Source organism: Eucyclogobius newberryi, unplaced genomic scaffold (assembly GCF_026437365.1).
Source record: "Eucyclogobius newberryi isolate DKJ021-1_F unplaced genomic scaffold, fEucNew1.0.hap1 SCAF_13, whole genome shotgun sequence".
Taxonomy (NCBI): domain Eukaryota; kingdom Metazoa; phylum Chordata; class Actinopteri; order Gobiiformes; family Gobiidae; genus Eucyclogobius; species Eucyclogobius newberryi.
In genome coordinates, this window is record NW_027315757.1 from 7,021,804 (window position 1) to 7,044,463 (window position 22,660).

General features: G+C 45.3%; 1 protein-coding gene across 1 annotated transcript in view; it reads right to left on the reverse strand.

Moving 5' to 3' along the window:
• LOC140357896 (nucleosome-remodeling factor subunit BPTF-like) overlaps positions 1–22,660 on the reverse strand; it is a 36,745-nt gene that overhangs the window by 3,400 nt on the left and 10,685 nt on the right. The window contains exons 6-30 of the mRNA XM_072442451.1: positions 22,562–22,635; positions 21,042–21,376; positions 19,763–19,894; positions 19,512–19,641; positions 18,608–18,743; positions 18,268–18,527; positions 18,084–18,216; positions 15,469–16,654; positions 14,736–14,860; positions 14,113–14,241; positions 13,869–14,019; positions 13,430–13,553; positions 12,761–13,046; positions 12,112–12,239; positions 11,942–12,029; positions 11,590–11,726; positions 9,734–10,709; positions 7,462–8,516; positions 6,440–7,135; positions 4,524–4,603; positions 4,177–4,402; positions 2,729–3,246; positions 963–1,096; positions 803–896; positions 533–725 (exon numbers count right to left, since the gene is read on the reverse strand). Coding sequence (XP_072298552.1) covers positions 533–725; positions 803–896; positions 963–1,096; positions 2,729–3,246; positions 4,177–4,402; positions 4,524–4,603; positions 6,440–7,135; positions 7,462–8,516; positions 9,734–10,709; positions 11,590–11,726; positions 11,942–12,029; positions 12,112–12,239; positions 12,761–13,046; positions 13,430–13,553; positions 13,869–14,019; positions 14,113–14,241; positions 14,736–14,860; positions 15,469–16,654; positions 18,084–18,216; positions 18,268–18,527; positions 18,608–18,743; positions 19,512–19,641; positions 19,763–19,894; positions 21,042–21,376; positions 22,562–22,635 — 7,526 coding nt within the window. The remainder of the gene's footprint in view (positions 1–532; positions 726–802; positions 897–962; positions 1,097–2,728; positions 3,247–4,176; positions 4,403–4,523; positions 4,604–6,439; positions 7,136–7,461; positions 8,517–9,733; positions 10,710–11,589; positions 11,727–11,941; positions 12,030–12,111; positions 12,240–12,760; positions 13,047–13,429; positions 13,554–13,868; positions 14,020–14,112; positions 14,242–14,735; positions 14,861–15,468; positions 16,655–18,083; positions 18,217–18,267; positions 18,528–18,607; positions 18,744–19,511; positions 19,642–19,762; positions 19,895–21,041; positions 21,377–22,561; positions 22,636–22,660) is intronic.

Sequence of the window (22,660 nt, forward strand, 5' to 3'; positions counted from 1 at the left end):
ATCATAACCGTTTGAAAGTACAGTTTTTACTTTTTTAATTTAGTTTTCCACTTTCAAAGTTAAGAAAAGTAAATTATCTGCCCCCTTAGATCAAAACATTTATAAATGTAACTGTAGGTGTAGTTTGAAAATAGGAAAAGCACTCCTCTACACAAACGTCCAGTTTGACCTTAAGATAACTCACTCTGGATTGAGTTCAACACATTTATCATTTATCAATCTGGAAAGACGCTCGCTTTATTTTTTAAAGCAAAAAAGTCAATATTTCTGCTGTAATAGGCAGAAGTTTGTCCATCTGTGTCCCCATGTTTGTTTTGTTTGTTCGCGCTTGACCCAACCACAATGTTGCACTGCGATTGGTCCAGTCTGATGGTTCAGGCCCAATCACAACTGAATGCCACAGCGAGAGCCTAACATGGACTCTGGAGTACATTAGTTTCTGCTTCTCCTTCACAATGATCCGACCCTTCTCAAACACCCCGACATCTTTTCTGGACTGTGTTAATAAGTGTTAATAAGAGTGAATGAACACCTGCAGGGAGCGCAGTATTCTCTTGAGCCCCTCGTTGTCCTTGTCTGTGAGCGGGGACAGAACCGTCATGGCGTCCTCGGTGGACTGGCACTGCGGGCACACGTACACGTCGATGTGGTTGGCCTCGCTCTGGAGGATGCCCACACAGCGCCCGTGGTACCAGTTCTGACAGCGGTCGCAGCCGATGTAGAACCTGCAGCACAGCCAAAGATTAGCCAATTATGCGCATTACATTTATATTTATACAGATGTGGCTGATTCTCTCCGCACTGTGATTCGTCGTATGGGGTCCGGCAGATGCAGTAGAGCTCTTCGTTGCTGCTGCCAACGCCTCCTCCTCCTGCCGCTGCTGCTCCTCCCGCTGCTGCTCCTCCTGCCGCTGCTCCTGCTGCCGCTGCTGCTGCTACTACTACTACTACTCCTCCTCCACCTCCTCCCCCTCCCTCCTGACCACGTTTACAGTCGTTACACACAAAGTCCTCCAGCTTCTTGGCCTCTTTCTCCGTGATGCCCACACACGCACCGTGGAACCAGTTTGAACACAGGTCACAGCCAATGTAGAACCTGCAGGAAACATAAATCACACTCATTTTAAGATGTGCAATGATGATCCACCCCTCTCCAACCACCAAAGCATTCAAAACTGTGATTTGAACGTAACGATGGAAAAATAACTTCTGAATCATTTTGAAGCTTAAGTGTAGTTTCAGGCTGGAAGACTACCCCGCCCTGCTCTGCTCTGATAGGCTCAAAAGCAGCCAATCACCTCTTGGTTTACTTTGTTTTAAACTCTTCCTTCCTCCACCTCAGCACCACTTTTTTATTCATTTTTCTTTCAGGTTTTATTTTCACCACCACCAGGGTCTAGGCTCCAGGGGGAAGATTCCTGTCACATCCTGCTCTGCCCCTCCTCATCTGCCCCTCCTCATCGAGCCCTCCCTGTCTCTCATATATATATATATATATATATATATATATATATATATATAATATATATATATATATATATATATATTATATATATATATATATATATATATAATATATATATATATAATATATATATATATATATATATATATATATATAAAATATATATATATATATATATATATATATATATATATATATAAATCCTGGTTAGAAAATCCTCTTCCCTCCAAGCATCGAGAAAACATCAGTTATCAAGGGGATTCCGAACAGTGACGTGGCTGAGAATCTTCAGCTGTTTTAACTCCAAACTTAGTTAAACTGAGTAATTCCTTCTGCAGTCATTAGATGGCGCAAAAACTCAGCAAGTATTGGGGAAACGAAGATCCAAATGCATTTTGAGATGCCAAACTAAAAGGTACTCAAGAACAGAGCTAATAACTATAAATGATTGTTCTTGTGATATTTCTGTACTTTTTACTGTACTTTATTTTAGGGAGTGTCTACAGAGCCGCGGCGCGCGGCCGAAACTGACATGTTATTTTGTGCCGCGGCTCCTGAAACTGCTGCGCTATTTGACCACGCCGTTTTAGACCGCGCCGGTTAGGGTCAGGGTCAGGGTTAAGGTTAGGGTCAGGGTTAAGGTTAGGGTCAGGGTTAGGGTCAGGGTTAAGGTTAGGGTTAGCCATGAGGCTATATGGCAGTGCCGCGGTTCCTGAAACTGCTGGGCCATTTGACCGTGGTCGGTGGGCGGTGCTGAAGCCCTGAATGTTTCCTGCACTCATTGGGGATTCATAGAACCGTAGTTACATACTTAACGTTTGTATTTGTACTTAGATATTTCAGCACATTTCTAATAGATTGCAATAATATAATCTAAATACGGTCATTGAGAAAATATAAATTTGTCAGTAACGCCGACCCGTAATTTGTGGTATTATACGTTAACTATCTGACTTTTCAATAAGTGGAATTTTAAAAAATTGTCCTCTAAACCTGCTTTTGAACCTTTGCTTTGGTATATTGTTTAGAATAAAATAGTGTATCTGCTGAACATACAAATGACTTTATATCTATGAGGCGTTCCCTCATCAGGATTGGGGATAGTTTAGCACTTCTTCTACTGACAGCAGAGGAGGAATTATCATAGGGAAATACACAAAAGCTAGCTTACCCCTGACATGTTAATGTAATGAATTTGATTTGAGGCAGAAATGCTTAAAATGAGTCTGATGATTATAGATGGATTTAAAAGCAGTCTCTTACTTGGACTCGTCGTAGGGAGTCTTGCAAACACAGTACAGCTTGTTGTCCTTCTTGTGCTCCTTTGAGGTAGACTGCTTCTTTTTCTTCTTGTGTTTAGACGAGCCGTGGTCGTGTTCTCGATGCCGGTCCCTCTCCCTGTCCCTTTCCCTCTCCCTGTCTCTCTCTTGGTCCCGGTGTTTGTCCCGCTCTTTGTCCCTCTCCCGTTTCTTGTCTTTGTCGTGGTGCCTGTACTTGTCGCGGCTCTTGTCCCTCTCCCGCTCCTCCTCTCTTTTGCGTTTGTGAGGCGAGGAGGAGGAAGAGGAGGACGAGGGGGGTGCGGGCGGGTGCGGGGCGCTGTGGGCAGGGTGCGGTGTGGGGGTCGCAGGGTGCGGGGTGTGGGCGACGGGGTGAGAGACGGCGGTGACAGAGGCTGCTGCTGCTGCGGCTTTGACCGTGGCGGCGGCGGCGGCCTGGGCGATGGCGGCGCGGGCCTTTTCTCGCTCTCTCTGGAGACGTGCGATGTCCCGACGAAGCTCCTCCTGGAACAGACATGCAGAAGAAGAGCCACATATGTTAGGCTTGCTATTTTTGATTCATTCATGTTGCAGTTTTATTCCATTTCTAAACTAATCTGTATTGAATGAGTTTACTGTCCTGTGCTCCATGGTGCTTTCTCAACTGGTTCATCCGCACTCAGCCCATTGTGCATAGTTTATACTGTGTGTGAGGGAGTGAAAGTGTTGTGTGTGTGGATGTGGGGCAGACGTGTGACCGTGGGTTCAAATCAAATCAAATCAATTTATTTTTGTAAGGCCCAAAATCACAACAACAGTTGCCTCTGAGGGCCACAGGGAGAAATGAATCAACAATGTTGTGTTGTGTTGTTGTTGGGTTGTGTTGGGTCAGCCAGTCGTGAGGGAGTTTGGGTGGGATTACTTTTAAAAGCACTATGGTACATCTTTGTATGAAAAACACTTTATAAAGATAATTTTTTTTACAGTTTTACATCATTGCTATATTCTCATTATTGGGAGTTATTTAGTGTGGTAGAATTAGCTGTTTAACTGTCAGATAGCAGATTTGTTAATGTTCATCCCTCTGTAACTAAAGGGCCTATTCACAGGAAACAAAAACAGACACAAAGTTCATTTCTTTCGTTTTTTTTTTTCACAAAATCTCCAGAAAGTGATGCCATTATTTAACCCAAAAATATGTGATCATATGGCCAATGACAAGTTTCAACATTTGTGATGGTCATTTTGTCAGCGGAGAGCACGGTGGGCGGAGAGCACGGTGGGCGGAGAGCACGGTGGGCGGAGAGCACGGTGGGCGGAGAGCACGGTGGGCGGAGAGCACGGTGGGCGGAGAGCACGGTGGGCGGAGAACACGGTGGGCGGAGAACACGGTGGGTGGAGAACACGGTGGGCGGAGAACACGGTGGGTGGAGAACACGGTGGGTGGAGTGGTACCTGGACTTGCAGCTGCAGCTCCTTGTCCAGCAGGGCTCTCTTCTTGAGGATCTCGGCCTTGAGCTGCTCCTTGTGCTTGTATAGTAGCGCCGTCAGTTTGGAGGCGTTCTGCTTGGAGCGCTTCTGCTCCACCACCTCCTCCTTCTTTCTCTTCTTAGCCGCCTGCTTCTCGTCCTTCTCAATCTTGTCCAGGAGGAACTTCATCACCTGGTTGCACACTATCATTCTGCAGACACGCCACATTCAAGTTAGTACAAGGTTAGTACATTTTTTTTGTATAACTGAAGATAGAATATTGTGTTATTTTGAACCCATGTTTTGAAAAAGTGACAATCAAGTTCATCTACCTCTGGTTCTCTTCCCGCTCAGCAGCTGCCAGAGATTTCTTCTGCTTCAACAGTTCTGCAGCAGAGTTCTTGATTGCCACCTGCAGGAGAACAGTTCATGTAGATTTGAGTGTTTTCCGCATGTAATCATTATATTGTAAATCAACTGTAAACATGGAGAGAAGTGAGCACTTGTTCTAAAGACTAACTAGCCGCTTACTGAATTAATTTATTATTGATTCCGTTCCCATGTCGACCGTTAACCGTGGCTTACTTTACTTTGCGTCTTTTCTTTGACTCTTAAGTAGATTTTAGTTTCACTGTAACTTCTGGTCACACAGGAAGTTACCAAAATAAAAGCGACGAGGAGGGACAGAGGAGGGACAGAGGAGAGACAGAGGATGGACAGAGGAGAGACAGAGGAGGGACAGAGGATGGACAGAGGAGAGACAGAGGAGAGACAGAGGATGGACAGAGGAGAGACAGAGGAGAGACAGAGGAGGGACAGAGGATGGACAGAGGAGGGACAGAGGATGGACAGAGGAGGGACAGAGGAGAGACAGAGGAGGGACAGGAGAGACAGAGGATGGACAGAGGAGAGACAGAGGAGGGACAGAGGAGAGACAGAGGAGGGACAGAGGAGAGACAGAGGAGGGACAGAGGAGAGACAGAGGATGGACAGAGGAGGGACAGAGGAGGGACAGAGGAGGGACAGAGGAGAGACAGAGGATGGACAGAGGAGAGACAGAGGAGAGACAGAGGAGAGACAGAGGAGAGACAGAGGATGGACAGAGGATGGACAGAGGATGGACAGAGGAGGGACAGAGGAGGGACAGAGGAGAGACAGAGGAGAGACAGAGGAGAGACAGAGGAGGGACAGGAGAGACAGAGGAGGGACAGAGGATGAAAAGACAAGAGACAGTGGAGGGACCGGAGAGACAGAGGAGGGACAGGAGAGACAGAAGGTACAGGAGAGGTACAGGAGAGACAGAGGAGAGACAGAGAAGAGACAGAGGATGGAAAGAGGAGAGACAGCGGAGGGACAGAGGAGAGACAGAGGAGGGACAGAGGAGAGACAGAGGGGGGACAGAGGAGGGACAGAGGAGAGACAGAGGAGGGACAGAGGAGGGACAGAGAAGGGACAGAGGAGGGACAGAGGAGAGACAGAGGAGGGACAGAGGAGGGACAGAAGAGGGACAGAGGAGGGACAGAGGAGGGACAGAGGAAGGACAGAGGAGGGGCTCTCCTCTTCTGCTCTCTCTTATTTAGAGAGTAACCCTGTGTTGGCACTGGGCGCTTTTCTGTTGCTCAAAACACATCTGTCCCGCGTAATGTGCACGTTTCTCCAAATGTCTCACACCCCCAAAACAGGCGCGCCCCACACTTTGAGAAGGTCTGTCCTAGAAAATTACACCGCATATCTTTTCATTTTTAAATAATACAAATTTTGCTCAACATTACTTTTGCAGACTTGTATGACTTTACAAGTTTCAAGCATGTGATCTACACAGTATCATCCAGTTAAACGCACAGATTCCACATTTTTATTTCCTGTACAAATTCTGAAACTTTGGTTTTAATAATCTGATCTGATTTATGCATGTTGAATAATTTATTGTCCTGCAACTAAAGCTTGAATGCTCAGAAAACTCCTGTTTTCACCTACCCTCATGCCCGCATCCCTGTGATTGTGATTGTTTGACAAATGAAGACCCGAGTGATATGCAGGATTCAGAAACGTCACATAGCCAATAAAAATGAAAAACATATAAAGACAATCTGCTGCTTGTTACAGTGAAATGTCACTATGACTACTATAAGTATGGCTTATCAGAACAGGAAGTCAATGGACCCATTTCTATTACTAATTGCATTTTTGTCTGTACCAGTATTCACCCGTACATCCAACACCACGTGTCCGTCAGCATCAGGCTCACCTTGTTGTGGAGGCTGTCCCTGGCGCTGGCGACCTGTAGGTGGTGCTCTTTGTCCCTTTTGCTCTCGCTGTGTTTCTTCTTCTTTGGTGGCGTTGGCGTTTGCTGCTGAAGCGGCGGCTGCTGCTGCTGCTGTTGTTGTTGTTGGTGCATTCTCTGTAGCTGCTCTTGTACTGTGGCCGGGGCCTGGATAGTCACCATGTTCTGAATAGCGCCCCCTGCTGTCTGGATCTGAATGGGGAGCTGTAGTTTGATCTGCTGTGGGACCGCCCCGCCCTGCTGCTGCGCCTGGGCCTGGATCTGAGCCTGGATCTGGGCCGCCACGTGGGGCGGCAGGGCGGACAGGAGCTGCACGGGCTGCTGCAGTCCCGGGACGGTGATGAGCTGGTGACGGATGGGCGACTGGACCTGGATCTGACCTGGCACCCCGGGCGAGCTCTGGGGCTGGAACTGCACCTGGAGCTTAGCCTGGACAGGGGGCGATTGGGGCAGGACCTGGGGAGAGGCAGGAGCTTGTGCTTGTGCTTGGCCTGGCTGCTGCTGCTGCTGCTGCTGCTGTTGCTGGATGTGGACTTGGACCGGCCCGTGGAGCTGGGTCTGAGGGGGGACCTGGGGCACGGCCTGGACCTGGGACTGGAACTGAGGCTGGATCCGAGTGGGACTCTGGACCTGTGGGAGGGTTTGGTTTTGAAACTGCACCTGGAAAACAAATGAAATGGTCTGCTATTACATATAATAATTCTTCTTATCAACGTATTTTCTGTTTGTTATTTGTATATTGGGTTAACTGTTAGTGTTGTGTATTGATGGTGAATAGATTGATATTGTGGCGTCAAAAGCAAAGTAAAATATGTATTGACACTTCAGAGCCAGTGTCATAGGGTCAATGGCCATTTCAAATAGTTAAAAGTGGTTATTTTGTATTCTTGATGAAGGAACATGACAGAAAACCATATATAAAAAGATGAAAACACTTAATGAAGCCTAGAACACTAAAAGCATAAACAGTGGACTGGTGTCTGGACCTGTGTGGTCGGCTGAAGCTGTGGCCGGGGCTGGAACTGGACGCGGACCTGCGGGTGGATCTGGCCTTGTGCTTGGTTTTGCAGCTGTTGGATTTGTTGAACTTGGCCAAAATTCTGCACCTGGATCTGGGCGCGGAGCTGGGCCGGGGCCTGAGCCGAGCCGGCGGTGGTGGTGTGGACTTGGAGATGAGTTTGCCCCACTGTAGTCATGACCGTCGATACCGGTAAACCCTTTATGTGCATCGCCACGGACGACACTGGGATTTGCGACGACGTTTGAACGGGAATTTGGGGAGATTGGATGTGGGAAAGCTGGGAGATGGGGATGGTGGAAATGTGGCTTTGCGTGGACGGCATTTGAGCCACGGAAATTTGGGCGGGAGCTTGAGATTGCGATACCTGAATGTGAGAAACCGGAATTTGGGTTACGGCCAGTGGAGGCGCTGGGATCTGTGAGACGGAGAGCTGACAAGTGGGAACTAATGTGCTTTGAGACTGGATGGACGTGGTTGTAACTTGGGAAACTTGCGAAGGCGGAATTTGATGCGCTTGGAGTTGGGAAACCGAAATTCGGGACACGGGAAGCGACGAGGTGGGGATTAAAGCGCCTTGAATTGGGGACACAGGAAGCTGAGGCGATTGGATTTGCGTCGGAAGTTGAGGCGACTGAATTTGTGTGGTTGCTACTTGGGAAATTTGCGAATGCGCTTGAATTTGGGAGACGGGAAGCAGTGACGCCTGGAGCTGAGAGGAGGGGATTAATGCGCGTTGAATCGTCGGGGAGACAGGAAGCTGAGGGGGCTGAATGTGCGTGGTGGTTATTTGGGAGTGTGGGATCTGATGCGCTTGAATTGGGGAAACTGGGAGTTGTGAGACAGGAACGTGGGTGACCTGCTGCATGGAGAACGCGGTGGGAGGTTGTGTTTGAGGCTGAGGGGCGAGTGAGGGCGTGGTGATGGGCAGAGGGACGCTGGCCTGCTGGACTGGCTGAAGTGCTGGGGTCTGGGCCGCGGTCCAGGGTCGGGGTGGAAGTGGAGCTCGCTGTCCCGTCAGAACTGCAATCAGACCAGATTATACAAGTTATTAAAGTTAAGAAGGCGCGATATGATCAAAAAGTGTCCGTGTAATCCCTCAGTCGTCCAGATTGGTTTCATAGTGAAAGAAGAGTAAATTAAGCAAACTGTTTTAAATGTGCACTATGTAAGAATGTGTAGAACTCTCCAGTATGGTTTCAAACTGTTTTTCCAAGGAATTTCTTAACAAAGAAACAAAAAAAAAACACCTGTAACTAAACAAATAGAGGATCTGAAAATGGTGTCCAACAATTGGGTGGGATGTCAACGTTTTCAATCTTTTATTATCAAAATGTAAAATTTGTTAACAATTATAATATATGCGCCGTTTGTGAACTAGTTGGTAATTTAAAATCTAACAACATAACTCTAAAGGTGGGAATCGATCTCACAACCTTCTGTCTGAGGGGCAAGAGCACTAACCACTGTGCAATGACATCAGAGCTGTGAACCGGCACAGACTCTTCAGACTGGTGCAGTTTCATCAGCCAAGAGCAGCCTCAGCCGTGTGATCAATATATGACACTGCTTTATCGGACACCTTTGTTATATTGAAAGGCTTTTTTAGGACATAAAATATATAATTATAAAATAATAATGGTGACAAAGTAATTTCAATTCAAAGCATACGCCAGAATAGTAAATCAAAATGTAAAGTGCTTTTTATTTATCCGTTTATATCACATTAAATTACTAAATAACTTGATTTGTCATTCACAAAGTTTTATTTTCATAATGCTGGTTACATGCTTGAGGAATGTAGCCGTTTTTTTGATAGTTTAAGATGAAAGAACAGAGAGTGAGCAGAGGTAGACAGATTTTGGATTTGACATAAACACCCACTTCACAGGTTAGAAAATGGAGAAATGAGAGTTCGATCAGTTCATAGTTTAGTTTGATAGACTGTCTCTCTTTGCAGTTCCACAGTACAAACTTTACACTTTATTTAAACACAACTATGTTCAGAATTTCTGTGTCAGGTATAGAGAAACCAGAAAAATATAGATATTTTTCTATTTGGTCATGATCATTTTCAGCTTGTAGCTTTATATCAAACTGAGTTCTTTTAGCCGCTGTAGACTGGGACATGACATGAGTTCACTTTTTCATACAATACAGTGACAAATCTCTTTTCCTTGCAATGAATTACAACACATATTTAATCATGTGTTAATAGATGGTTTTCCTAAGCACTGTACCTGGCACTGAGGGCGTTGTGGATGTGGCAGTAACCGGGGTAACCACAGCACTGGCCGCAGCGGCGTGAAACGGAGCCCGGGCAAAGGCCTGTACCTGGGCTCTGGCTGGCGAGGGGACGGCCGCCTGCATCACCCCCATGAGCGGAGACGACACCGGGGCGAGGGCGGGCGTGGGGACGGGGACGTTCGGCGGGAGCGTGGTCGCCGAGGAGGCTACGACCTGGGTAAAACTCTGCACCGCGAGGGCCGGGGGTCTTATGGGTGAGATTTGTTGTGAGATTCCGGGGTGTGAAGTGACTTGGGCAGGAACTGTTTGCAGAAGTTCCTGCGACGGGGTTAGAATTTGGGTCGGCGGTCTGATGAGCGTCGACAGAGCGGTCGGGGAGAGATTTGGGTGTTGAATCGCCGATGGGGAAACGGCCGGGGAGAGCAGCGCGCTCGGGGTCAAAGTCTGCGTCGTCGTGGGGAGCTGGGACATTGTCTGGATCGGAGCAGGAAGCGCCCTTTGTAATTGGGGTTGTGTAGTGAGAGAGGGGGCTGAAATTGGAGGGGCCGTGTGTATTTGAGGGGCCATTTTGGGTGGAATGGGGGTAGAAGTAATAGGAGCTTGAGCGGGCAGGATAGGGGGTGAAATCGGGGTAGGGAGGGGAGCGGACATTTGCGTTTGGGCCAAGGCAGAGAAAGTGGTCTGGACGGGTGCGGGTGGGCGTGGCTGTATGGGTACGGGGGTTTGGGAGGCCATGGCGGGGGTGGGTTTGGGGAAAATGGCTGCGGTGGAGGTGGTTGTGGCGGCGGTTGGGGAGGACGGCGGCAGGGGCGTGAAGAGGAAGCGCTGGACTTGGCCGTTGGGCATGGCAGCCTGCATCAGCTGCTGACCCGGCCCGGGGATGATGGTCACTCCATGGGGCACGATCTGTAGCTGGCCCTGGGTCTGGCCCTGGCCCTGGATCACCACAGTCAGACCCGGGTTTCCTTCCTGCAGCAGACGAGCGACATGAGAGGTTATGGCAAATGTTCTTCAACATCTGAAGAGTGGCAGAAAGTAAACGTTCTGTACTCGAGTATATTATTTATCTGTACTTTACTTTAAGTACATTTTACAGTGGATCATTTTTACTTTGACTTCACTTTTGAAAAAAGATACCGTATATTCCGCACTATAGGGCGAACTGGATAATAAGGCGCGCTGTCAATGAATGGTCTATTTTCATTTTTCATATATAAGGCGCACCGGACTATAAAGCGCACAGGATTATATGGAGCACTGTTTTTTGACAAAATTAAAGGCTTTTAAGTGCACCTTATATTGCGGAAAATAAGGTATCTGTTTTTTAGGGGTTAGCATCTTTATTGAGATATATTTCTTTTGAGTTCAAGTCCTGGTGTACATTGAGATGAGTCGCTTTTGTTGCCAGAAATCAGCAAAATTCTTAATCAAGCACACTACATTTAACTCTTAATAGTTCCAAAATCTATGTCAAGTACGTTCAGTTTTTAGTCTAAACATTTTTTATTTGTATGAAAATACTTTTACTGAAGTCAATTTTTTGTGTATTTTTATTTTACTTATTATTATTATTTTACTACTTTTTATTTTGTGTGTTTGCTCCTGGATCTGTACAAAATGCAGTAGTTCTTCCACCTCTGCATCTAAATGAAGGTTGTACAAAACAAGAACTCTGCCGTCTCTTACGGCCCTCTGAAGTTTTGCAGTTCCATAACTGTGGTACATAGAATTAGAACTTTTTTCTAGTCAAACTGACAAGATCTAAATTGGGGCAACAGTAAATTAAGATCATATTCACTTTAGGGAAAAAAACAATTATGAACCATTTGATTTCTGGCCATTGGTTTACCTGAGCGCTCTGTGTGAGCTGCATGAGCTGGGCCATGGTCAGTTTGACCTGTCCCTGCTGAGGCCTGGGGGTCTGAGGGGCCGTGGGAGTCTGTCCTGCAGCCGTGGTGGGAGAGGGAGGGGCCGGCGGGGCTTGGCCTGAAGGACACATGTTTATTTTAGTACATGTGGATACAAACACATATTGTACTAGGGCCATTAGTTACAATTTATGCAGAATAAGACATGATACTACTTCATAAACAGCAGTCTTTGTGATTTGCTAATTGCGTCCATTCAAGTCGTAATTGAAACGTTATTGTGATTCATCTTGCTGCCCTGTGTTGTATTATGAATATATAAACGTGGCAGACCTTGTGGTGGACCTTTGACCAGCGCTGCGCCTGTAGGAGCCGGTTGGGTGGGCGGGCCGGCTTGTGTTGGACCTGCTGCAGTAACGGCCTGGAAAAACAGCAGAGTTAACTTCAGAGTGAAACTATTCACCATTCGGCAAGAAAATGTATTGAGTCATCGCACAAATAACCTGTGTCTGAGGAGTTGTACCGGCGCTTGCTCTAAGGTTCATGTTGCCTGTTGTCGGGTGTAATGTGCTGTACGTCCTCATGTTGGCGGGGGGCCCCGATGGGAAGATACTGGTGACCTTCTGGTTATCTGTACAGAGCAGGCCAAAAATCAGAATTGGCTTCAGCCATGGAATAAAAAAGATCATCTGTTTAAATGCTGAGAAATGTTTAAATTCAGAGTGTCAAATTCACAGGAAAAAGATTGACGTGCTCTAATGTGGGCGGGGTTTACAGTTAAGGACAGATGTTTTGATGAGGCCAGTTCTGACATATTAGATTGTCTCTTTAACATGTCCTGGTTGTTACAAAGTTGAATACACTCACTTCGGATTGACTGCTAATGTCTTGGTATGATAAAAAAGTGCTAAGAAGATTATCATCATGATCAATTTTAGACTGTGGAAAATGTGTGTCATCATTGTGATTTTTTAATATATATTTTATCATTGTGATTTTTTAAACAGCAAATAACAGTGAAAATGTCTCACAAATTATAGCATTTGAAATTCAGAGCAATAACAATTCAAACAAATCTGATGAATCAAATCTGGTCCATAATACTGGTCAACATGGACACACAGACTTGGCCCCCTGCCCCCCCCCATGTACCTGTCCCACTGCTGCTGCTGTTCTGTCCCTGCTTGACCCAGGACATGTAGGACTGCTCAAAGTTCTTGTCCTGCTGGAAGGGGGCCGGAGAGCCCAGTTTGGAGGCCAGGACCATCTTAGTAGCGGGTGTGACCAGTCCCGTCCTCTGGAGCGTGGACAGAGGGGTGCTGGAGCTTGTGGAGGTGGTGGTGGAGGCAGGGCTGGACACGGGGGTGAAGGAGGGGGACGCTGTGGCTGTGGTGGGGGTGCTGGCTGTGGTCAGAAGTCTCTGCTGCTCCAGTCGTTTCTATGATACAAACAAATACATAACACATGTTCAACAGGGGAAATATACAATATAATCCCAAAATTCTACTGAACCCATTGTTAAATCTCAACATTTCTGGAAGCTCTGCAATAAAAGATTGGGTTTTCAGTCTCAAAGTGAGACACAAACCACGATTAAACGTAGAACCATCGTACGACCAAAGACGAGCTGCGTTTTCTATCAAGCTTGTCTGATATTTTGCAATCCTGACCACAGAGTGAGCCCTCCTCCCATTTACCATCAATCTCTGTGACCGATAGTAAACGCATACATATACCACATTATACAATTTCATTGAACTGTACCATGTCAAAAAAGAGAATCCCTACATTACAAATGCTGCAAACTGCAGGAGTGCAAACCTGCTGAGCTGCCAGTCTGGCCTGTTTGAGTTGATTCTCCAGGTGGGCCTTGACCTCCTCCACGGTCTTCAGAGAGGCCCCGATCTTGGAGGGGTCTGCTCCTTGTGCCTTCTCCCTGTCCACTCTACAAACACAGAGATACAGAGATAAAATACATACAAAAAACACACATTCAACGCAATATTGATCTAAAACTAAGTACAGGGATGTAGGCGGGGATAGGGGGTAGGTGCAAACAGGAATTTTCTTAGCACTCGAGCCTCAGTAGCAGGATTTCTCAAACATTCAAGAATCAATCAAAAATAAATATATAAAAATACTAAATAAACTTTGAGTAAACTAATGCTGAGGAAACACTTTTGTCTTTTAGCAAAAGCCCTTGTAATGGTGGAGTTGCCACTGGTCATACGTAGTGCAGACAGAAGACATTAGCACGGACCTCTCTGCAAAGGCTCTGATCTCCCACAGCTCCAGCTCCTCCTCAGGGATCCAGGTCTCCATGGCGACGGGCCCAGACTGTTTGGCTGGCTGCTGCTTCTTGGGCCTGAGGGCACTGGAGCGCAGGCCCTTCCTCTGTGGAGTGGGCGTTTCTGTTCCAAACACAAGCAAGCGCACACCGTTTAAGATCCGCTCAGAGACGACTGAATGGGCTCTGACGCTCGGGAAGTGAAACGCCGCCGTACCTTTGGAGGTGTCCCGGCTCACCAGAGGGCAGATGATCTTCCTGATGCAGTACTCGGAGCAGATCCCGAAAGGCCCCACGTCTCTGCGCTTTATAATCTCCGTGGTGATGATGTCGGTCTCTGTCGTTTCTAAAAGGACATTCAGACCTTTAGTGTGAATGCACGACAAAATGTGGCGAGAAAACTGTAGTGAAAGTGTCAAAGTGCACACTACTCTCAGGATAATGCTCGACTGCATTTGCCAGGTGTCCATAAATATTGAAGTGCTTATAATTCATTTAATTTATTTAGTTTATTTTACCATTAGTATTATCTTGTCTTAAGCTAACTGTTTTTATTTTATTTTTATCTTTATTTTTCCCCTCCATTCCTTATTAGGAAATGAGGTTTTGTCTATAGGAGTTTCTGTTTATAAGAGTTTTTGTTAATAAGAGTTCTTCTATTATGAGTGTTCTTTTCCTCTGTATCTATAACAATGAAATTTCCCCATGTGTGAACAATAAAAGGAATATCTTATAATAAAGCACTGCGAATTGCTTTCTGCATTTACATCCCACTGAGCTTCAAAATGCATCATGGGTAAACATTGGTGTAGGTAGAATCTCTATGGGGGGGGGGCAAACCTTTCCGGGTGGTCCCGACAGCCGCGGAGGGTTTGACTCCCATGTCGTCCCATCGAAGACAGGCCCAGAGCAGTCTCAGCATCAGACTCACCCCGGCCAGAGACTTCACCGTTTGGAGACGGTACCTACGAGTCATAAAGCGACCGTCATTATCAAAAAATATGAAGTCAATTTGAAGCAGAAGAATTGTGCAAAATTCCAACTTGATCTTCATTATGGCAAAGACAATAAAAAAGTTTTAAGAAATACATATAATGAAAAGAAAGAAGGTATATTCATCAAGTGAATATATAATTGCACTGACGGAAAAGTATTGATTTTTAAAATGTACTGTAAGTATTTCTCACAGATTTCAAAAGCAGTTAAAGTCATTTTAACAAAGACACATTTTTGGTCAAAAGTAAATAAAACTAATGAATTGTATGTGTATATTTTTGTTGGATCAAAGTTCGGGCTTGAACTTGAACCTTCATGTTACGACAAACGTGCAAAAACAAACCCTCAAATGATATGAAAAGTACTTTCTACCTTTCAGTACAGTACAAAATCATAGTGGAGTAGAAAGTACAGATACCTGCTCTCAAATGTAGTGAAGTAAAACTAAAAAGCATCCATTGTAAAAAATGATAATAATCTTAACGATACCTAAACATGACTACTTAGTACTTATACTTTTGTACTTTCCGCCACTGTGCAGACCTACTCAACATTCTTACAGTACAGCAGGTCGTACCTCCAGGTCATCCCGTACGTGGGGCGTGGCGATGGGTAGGGCCATATGTCCAGCGCTGGCTTGGCGTTGTAGTTAAAGATGGGCACTTCCCTAAACCCGCCCCTCCTCGCCAGCCTCTTCAGGTCGTCGTTGGGCAGCACGAAAATGCTCTTCTTGCTGCTCTTGGTCACGAACTTGCGGTAGGACGGCAGCGCGGTCCCCGAGCGGAGCTTCTTGCCCTTGGCGAACTTTTGGAGACTCACCCGTTCCCTCGTGGCGTACTCTTTTCTGATCATGGCGCTGGCTGTGGCGGGCGCTCCTCCCGACTTGGCCTTTTGGGAGGCGGGAGGTGCGGGAGCGGCTGGGACTGTGGGCTTGCTAGCATCATCTGTAGAAGTATTAGCAGTATTTTTAGTATTATCCTTTACTTCTTTCTGTCCTTCTGTCACGTGGTTGTCCAACTTGGGGATTTTACTGGGCGGCGGATGTGCGTCGTTTTGACACAGGTTTCCGTTCATTAAAGATTTGATCGTTTCTTTTGCCAGCTCTTTGACTCCGTCTTCTTGCTCGTCCGATTTCATGTTAGCGACAGTGTCTTTCCCGTTTACTTGCAACGAGGTGCTCGTGTCGTCTTGCTCAACATCTTCAAAAGGCCTTTTCTTCCCATTATCTGACAGTGTGTGGATTTCATTCGAGTCTGTGGTTTCAGATATTCCATTATTTTTTCCTGATATTGATTCTCCGTTGACTTGAGCTTTAGATTCCTCGCCGTTTCCTGATTTCACTTGTGTCTCATGATCGTTTTTGACTTCTTGCTCAGGCTCAAAGTTGAGTTTCTTCACTACATGATCTTTAACTTGCACGACCTCCTCCTCTTTGACACTAGGGGTCACTGTGGGCTGATGTGTGGGTTCACTTTTGACCGCAGTGCCCAGTTTGGATGTTATGAGTTTGGATGTGAGCGTAACCTGTCTGATTCGTTCCAGCCGGGCTTTCTCCTCGTAGGTGAACTGCTTGACGCGGCGCTCCAGCAGCGAGTCCAGTCTGGAGGGCTTGACCTTTTTCTTGTAGGCCGTGCGCAGCTGGAAGCCCTGGCTCACGTTGACCACGTCGTAGTAGGGCTTGGATTCCTCCTCCTCCTTGGGCTGGGCGCTGAGGACCGGCTCGGAGCTCGCAGGGTGGTCAGAGGGAGGAGCTTCAGTTTTACCTGTGGGAATGTGGTCAAATGTCAACTACATCAAGTAAGAACGTCAACTGCTCTGCATAAAATAGAAGGCAAAGCATTTTAGGCAAGTTTGGATGAAGATGCAACGATTCATTCATTGAATATTCATGGTTTAAAATGTATTCAATTAGTTTCAACTTGAGTCAATTTTAGTTGTCATTTTGTAAAAGATTCAGTTGTAGTAATTTTGGACACAGTTTTAGAAAAGTTAAAACAATAATTTTAGTCTAAGACTAAAATTCTTCTCAGTTTTAATACAGATTCTGTCAAATAGTTCTTGTTTTAGTCAATGAAAATGCCATAATACATCATTTAGTCAACACGAAAATATATTTTTATTTGAGGTATGATAAACTGTCAGGTATAGAAATGTTTTAGAAGTTTATAGGCATTATATGACATTGAGGAAGTGTATTTTAGTCAAAGCTATAAATGCTAAATGTAAAACAGGTTGTTTTATGCTTGCACAGTAAAGAAAAGTATTTGCTATTGGTCCAAAATGTTACAAATAACTTGTAGTTCCTCTGCCTTTACACTTAAAGGTCCCATAACAAAAAATCGACTTTTCAGAGATTTTAATCTTCTTACATTGCTTTTTGTGCTTCATATATGTACCCCGAGTGTTTTTTTGATTGATTCCCGCAGTTTTTAGCTATATTACAGACTATCTCCTTTCCGCGAATCTCCAAACTGACGGGGGGTGGGTGCAAGACCGCGTCATAAGGGCAAGCTCACCCTCCCGCCTGCCGCCCACTTCCCCCCGGCTCCTCGCAGCTCTAGGCTCCCGTGTCTCCCCATACAAGCCCCGGAGTTTTTCTGCTTTGATTTATGACGAAACACGGTTCAAAGTGGCCCAAAACTTCATTAATGATATCGCACTCTTTACTATTATCACAATGGTGAAGGTTTATGTGGCAGTTGATGCAGCAGCCGGGAAAATAAACGGAGAGAAGTTCTATCCATCCATCTTCTACCGCTTGTTCCCTTTCGGGGTCGCGGGTGACTGGAGCCTATCCCAGTGACTTTGGGCCTTAGGCGGGGTACATCCTGGACAGTGGCCAACTCGTCACAGGGCAAACACAGAGACATAGACATTACAGACAGTTCACTCTCACATTCATTCACTAGGGCCAATTTAGAGTTACCAATTTTGCCTAACACATGTATGTCTTTGGACGGTGGGAGGAGCCGGAGAACCCGGAGAGAACCCACGGTAACACGGGGAGAACATGCAGACTCCACCCAGAGAGATCATGTGATGTTGGTCTGGTCATCGAACCCATGATCTCCTTCTTGGGAGGCAAGAGCGCTAACCGCCTTTGCCACCGTGCACCATGTGCCTTTTAATGAGATCATTTGTTTGTTGATTGAAAGTAGAACTGTCTAAATCTAAGGTTAAGATTACTCTCACCTTTTTCTTCAGCTGGAGTTGAGTTTTCTGAAGGCTCCACCTCCATTTTTTCCACCCCTTTCTTCGTCTCCACCTTTTCCCCGTTCTTCTGCTCCTCCACCTCCATCTTTTCACCGTCCTTCTGCTCCTCCACCTCAACCATGGCCACGTCCTTCGGCATGGCCCCATCCTTCTGCTCCTCCACCATGGCCCCGTCCTTCTGCTCCTCCACCATGGCCCCGTCCTTCTGCTCCTCCACCATGGCCCCGTCCTTCTGCTCCTCCTTCTGCTCCTCCACCATGGCCTCGTCCTTCTGCTCCTCCTTCTCTTTGGAGTTCGGTGCATCTTCAGTTGAGGTCTTCTGAGGCTCCACAGCGCTAGAGGCTTGTCCCTTATCTTCTTTTTGTCCGGTCCGCTTTTCACTTTTCACTGCCTTTTTCTTTGCAGCGTTTTGCTTGGCTTTAGCTGCAGTCAGGTAAAACAAACACAAAACCATTCAGAGCGCAGTCATTCAGAGAGATGCACTTCAGAAACATTGTCCGTACCCTCTAGCTCTTTGCGGTAGTTGACGTTGGTGTTGCCGGGCAGTCTGGGCAGAAAGCGGGGCACTCGAGTCTTGCTGACCCAGTTCCAGCCTCCGTATCCCGTCACCCTGTACTCCTCACCCTTCTGCTTCCATACCTATCAAATATGACAGTTGTACAAACATGCTAAATATTCATAGTAATTTGTTCAATTTTCACCTTCTACAACTGTATTAATGCACTTCCTGGTTCACGACTGATAAAAACGCTCTATAATTCGATACAGACAGCACACAGCGGTCTGATTTTGACCCCAAGAGCAACTTTTACTGCGGCAAGACAATATTTCTTTATCATATGAAAATAAATCTGGTACAATCCCTTTAAGTTAATGATTTTTCTATTGGATAAGTAGTATTTTCTTCTCTTGTTTGGAACATCACCTGTGACCATGGTTCAGTCAGGCACAATTATCAAAAGTTAGTATACATGTATTTTTATGTTCAGTTATATGCATCTTTTACTACTCGATTACTATTTGAGGAAGAGGGTGAGAAGCACTTATCCAACTGTTTATTTTAACTATTTAGAACTGTTTAGGTTTTATTAAGATTAGAGTTGAAAACATTGCTGAGATCATGTTTTAAAAATAAAACATGGTCTACGGCTGGAAGAGTAGTCACAATCTGAGGCCACAATAATAGACCGCAATTATTTAAGCAAGATAATTAGACCTCTAGGAACATGTTCTAAAATGTTTGTGACTCCGCAGTCCATTTGAGCCATCTCTATTGTTACATTATTTTTGGGGGGGAATCAGGGCATGTTAAACTAAGAAACATGCTGTAAATGTAACAAAATGTCACCATAAATGAGTGCCACGTATGGTTTATTACAACACCAGTTCACGACAGTATCGCCTTACCTGATGTTTGATGGGGATGGTGTACTTGACCCACGTGGCCTGCAGCAGAGTCTCCTCATCCTCCAGCTTCTTCTCCCTCTTCTTCATCTTCTCCTTCTCCTCGCGCTCCAAAGAGGTCATACGATGCAGCCTAAAGAACATGAAACATACACAAATAAAGTCTCTACTGTAAATATATGTATACACACACAGAGACAGAGACAGAGACAGAGAGAGACAGAGAGACACACAGACACAAACGTGCAACTTACTGAGTGTGTCCCAGAGACTCCTTCCACACGGGCAGCATGACCACAGGTTTGATGGCACACTCCAGGATGGCCAAGGCTAAGGCAAACTCCCGGGCCTTGCTGCACATCTGGACCGCCTTGTTCCAATTGTTCCTGAGAAGATGATATAATATTATAGAATAGTTACAGGACATGCAAACTTCAACTAATTCAACCAGTGGTCCCAAAACTACGGCCCGCGGGCCACATCCGGCCCGTTGGGCCTTTCAATCCGGCCCGCCAAGCTTGTCCAAGTTATATTAAATTTTTTTTTTTTTTTTTTTTTTTTTTGCCGTAGGCTTTATTAGACAGTAGATGGAATGAGAAAGAAAGGAAGGGGAATGATGAGAGATAAAGGAGGACATGCAGCAAATGTCGGAGTCGGGATTCAAACTCACGATACTGTGGCTGGCCGTTTATTTGACCTTTCGCCTGTAATGCCCACATTTCCCCAAGAGATGGCACTGTTTTAGAACCAAATTTTAGAACCCAATGTGGCCCTCGAGTCAAAAAGTTTGGGGACCACTGAATTAAACCAATGCCTCCTTTGGAACATGTTTTGGATTCTGGATCTTATTTCACAGAGTAATCACTGAGGGTCGCATTCCAAAATGTGTTCTTACAAAGTCCTGACGAGCCTTTAAAATGACAGTTAATATAACATTTGAAGAACTCGTAGACCCAAATATTCCAGTATGTTAAAACAGAAAGTAAAAGCGACTAGAGCTTCATTGTCTTTGTGCTGCGTCGAGGAAATAAACTGGAGAAAAATGTTGAAAGTAAATGAACTTTTGTTTAATAATGGTAATTGTAATATGCATGTTAGTAGTTTTTATTAGCTACACACTTAACGCTGAAGCTAAATGACGGCGAGCTGAATGTCACACCCATTCACACCTTTTTGGCTTTTCCTGCATGTAGATTGTGGTCTGACCAGTTCTGCAGAGTTGACTGATTTTAAAACAGCGTCCTAACGAGTAAATAAACATTGCTCTGTGTACAGTGCCGCGCTAGCTAGCACACGGCGCTTAACTAATGCTAACCTTTATTATTAGCATTAGTACACCTTTCTACTGTACCCTTCTAAACAGAAGTGTCTTTAACATATCAGTGACACCCATCCATAACTCACTGGCCACTGCGTGACCTTTAATACATTTAGCGTGACTCGGCCGTAACCCCACAGACATAGAAAAGGACAGGTAGTAGCGGCTCCATTGTGCACAGAGCCAATGAAAATGACGTGCAGCTCTGGCTTTACCTATGTGCGGCCCAGTTGGGGTGCATGAAGGGCCCGGGCACATTGGTCTCGAGCTGGGTGATGTTGAGCCGGAGCGTGGCCACGGTGAGGGAGCGCGAGCCGTGGATGGTTCCATTCCACTTGAACTCGGCGGCTGTGGTCAGGCTGAACTTGTGCGACAGGTGCCTCCTCTTGTCGTGGTCCTCGCGGTGCTGGTGCTTGTTCAGGGCCAGGGTGTTGGTGCTGTACTGGTTGTGGTAGACCCGGTACTTTCCCTCCTGGCCCAGCTTGAAGAAGTTGTTCATTTGGGTCTTTAGCGTTGGCTCGCCTTTGAAGAGGAGCGAGCAGAGCAGGGGCTGAAATGGGAATCAGGAGGATTTAAATAATGTTTGAGATGCATCTGTATCGTGTATATAATATCAAATAATATTGTTGTATGTTGCACCTTAATGCCAAAGCAAGCTCCTTGTTTGTGAATTATGTTCAATGGTAATTGATAAACCATATCATCTTAAAAATAACGTATTATTTTAATAGTCTGCCCACAAAAAATTTGAAGCTTGGGTTTATTTACCTTTATAAAGCCCGTTTTACCCTTGAAGCTCGTAAACTATTTTTTTTTTTGGATTAGATTATGGCGATGCATTCTTTATAAATGCAACTGCAAAATGTCTGAAATGGTCACTGTGTATCATTGTGCTCTGTTGTGTCGACTCTTTATACTAAGAACATCAATGTGTGACCCTCCTGGCACCCAAAGACTGCCATCCAGCCTTGGTATAAAGTAATATGTAAATGAGCACCTATCTATGCCACCTGCCTATGCCCTGTATGTGCAGCTCGTGCCCCGTGTGACTGGGGAAACTGTCGGTGCTTTTAAATGTAACTGGTTTAATTTGTTCTTAAACGTCTTAAAGTAATGACCATTAGAACTGATGGAAATTTTGCTCAAGGTTTATAAATCAGTACTTTCAATGGGAATAATATCTAAATGATATTAAAGCATTGCTAATCTGAACAGCTACTCAATGACAAATGGGAAAGAGAAGGTACTCTTGCTTTGACAGATGAAGAATGGGAAAATGTGTGTACATCCCAGCGGAGGACCACAAAGTCACAAAAATGTGATTTAACCTCAATTTGACAATACATATCTTATAGACTTGGGACAAAATGGGACTTATATGTAGGACATGTTGTGCCGTAATTGTATTTATGTTTGTGCTATATTGTGCCATTTGTCTTACTGTTACTGTTATTATTATGCATTTATTCTCCTGCTCTTTGGTCGTGTTTCCTTGTGCTGTGTTTGTTTATACTTCAAAATAAAGTAAAAAGAAAAAGCGGTCTCGCCCTCAATGGGTTCTTTGCCCTGTCAAATAAAGGTTAATTAAGTTCTAACTGGAAAAAGATGTTACTTGGAAGTCAAAAGCCAATTATCAATATACAAAATGAGCATTAGTTCTTTGGTGTTTTTTTGTATTTGGAAAACTGTCACGGGAATCCAACTATTAAAGATAAAGGATCTACATCAGACTCACCTCCTTGTTCACTCTGGGCATTTGAGTGTCTCCTGCTGCTGGATCCTTCTCATCTTTAGTCTTGTTGTACTCATCTGTAATTCACAAAACATTATAATT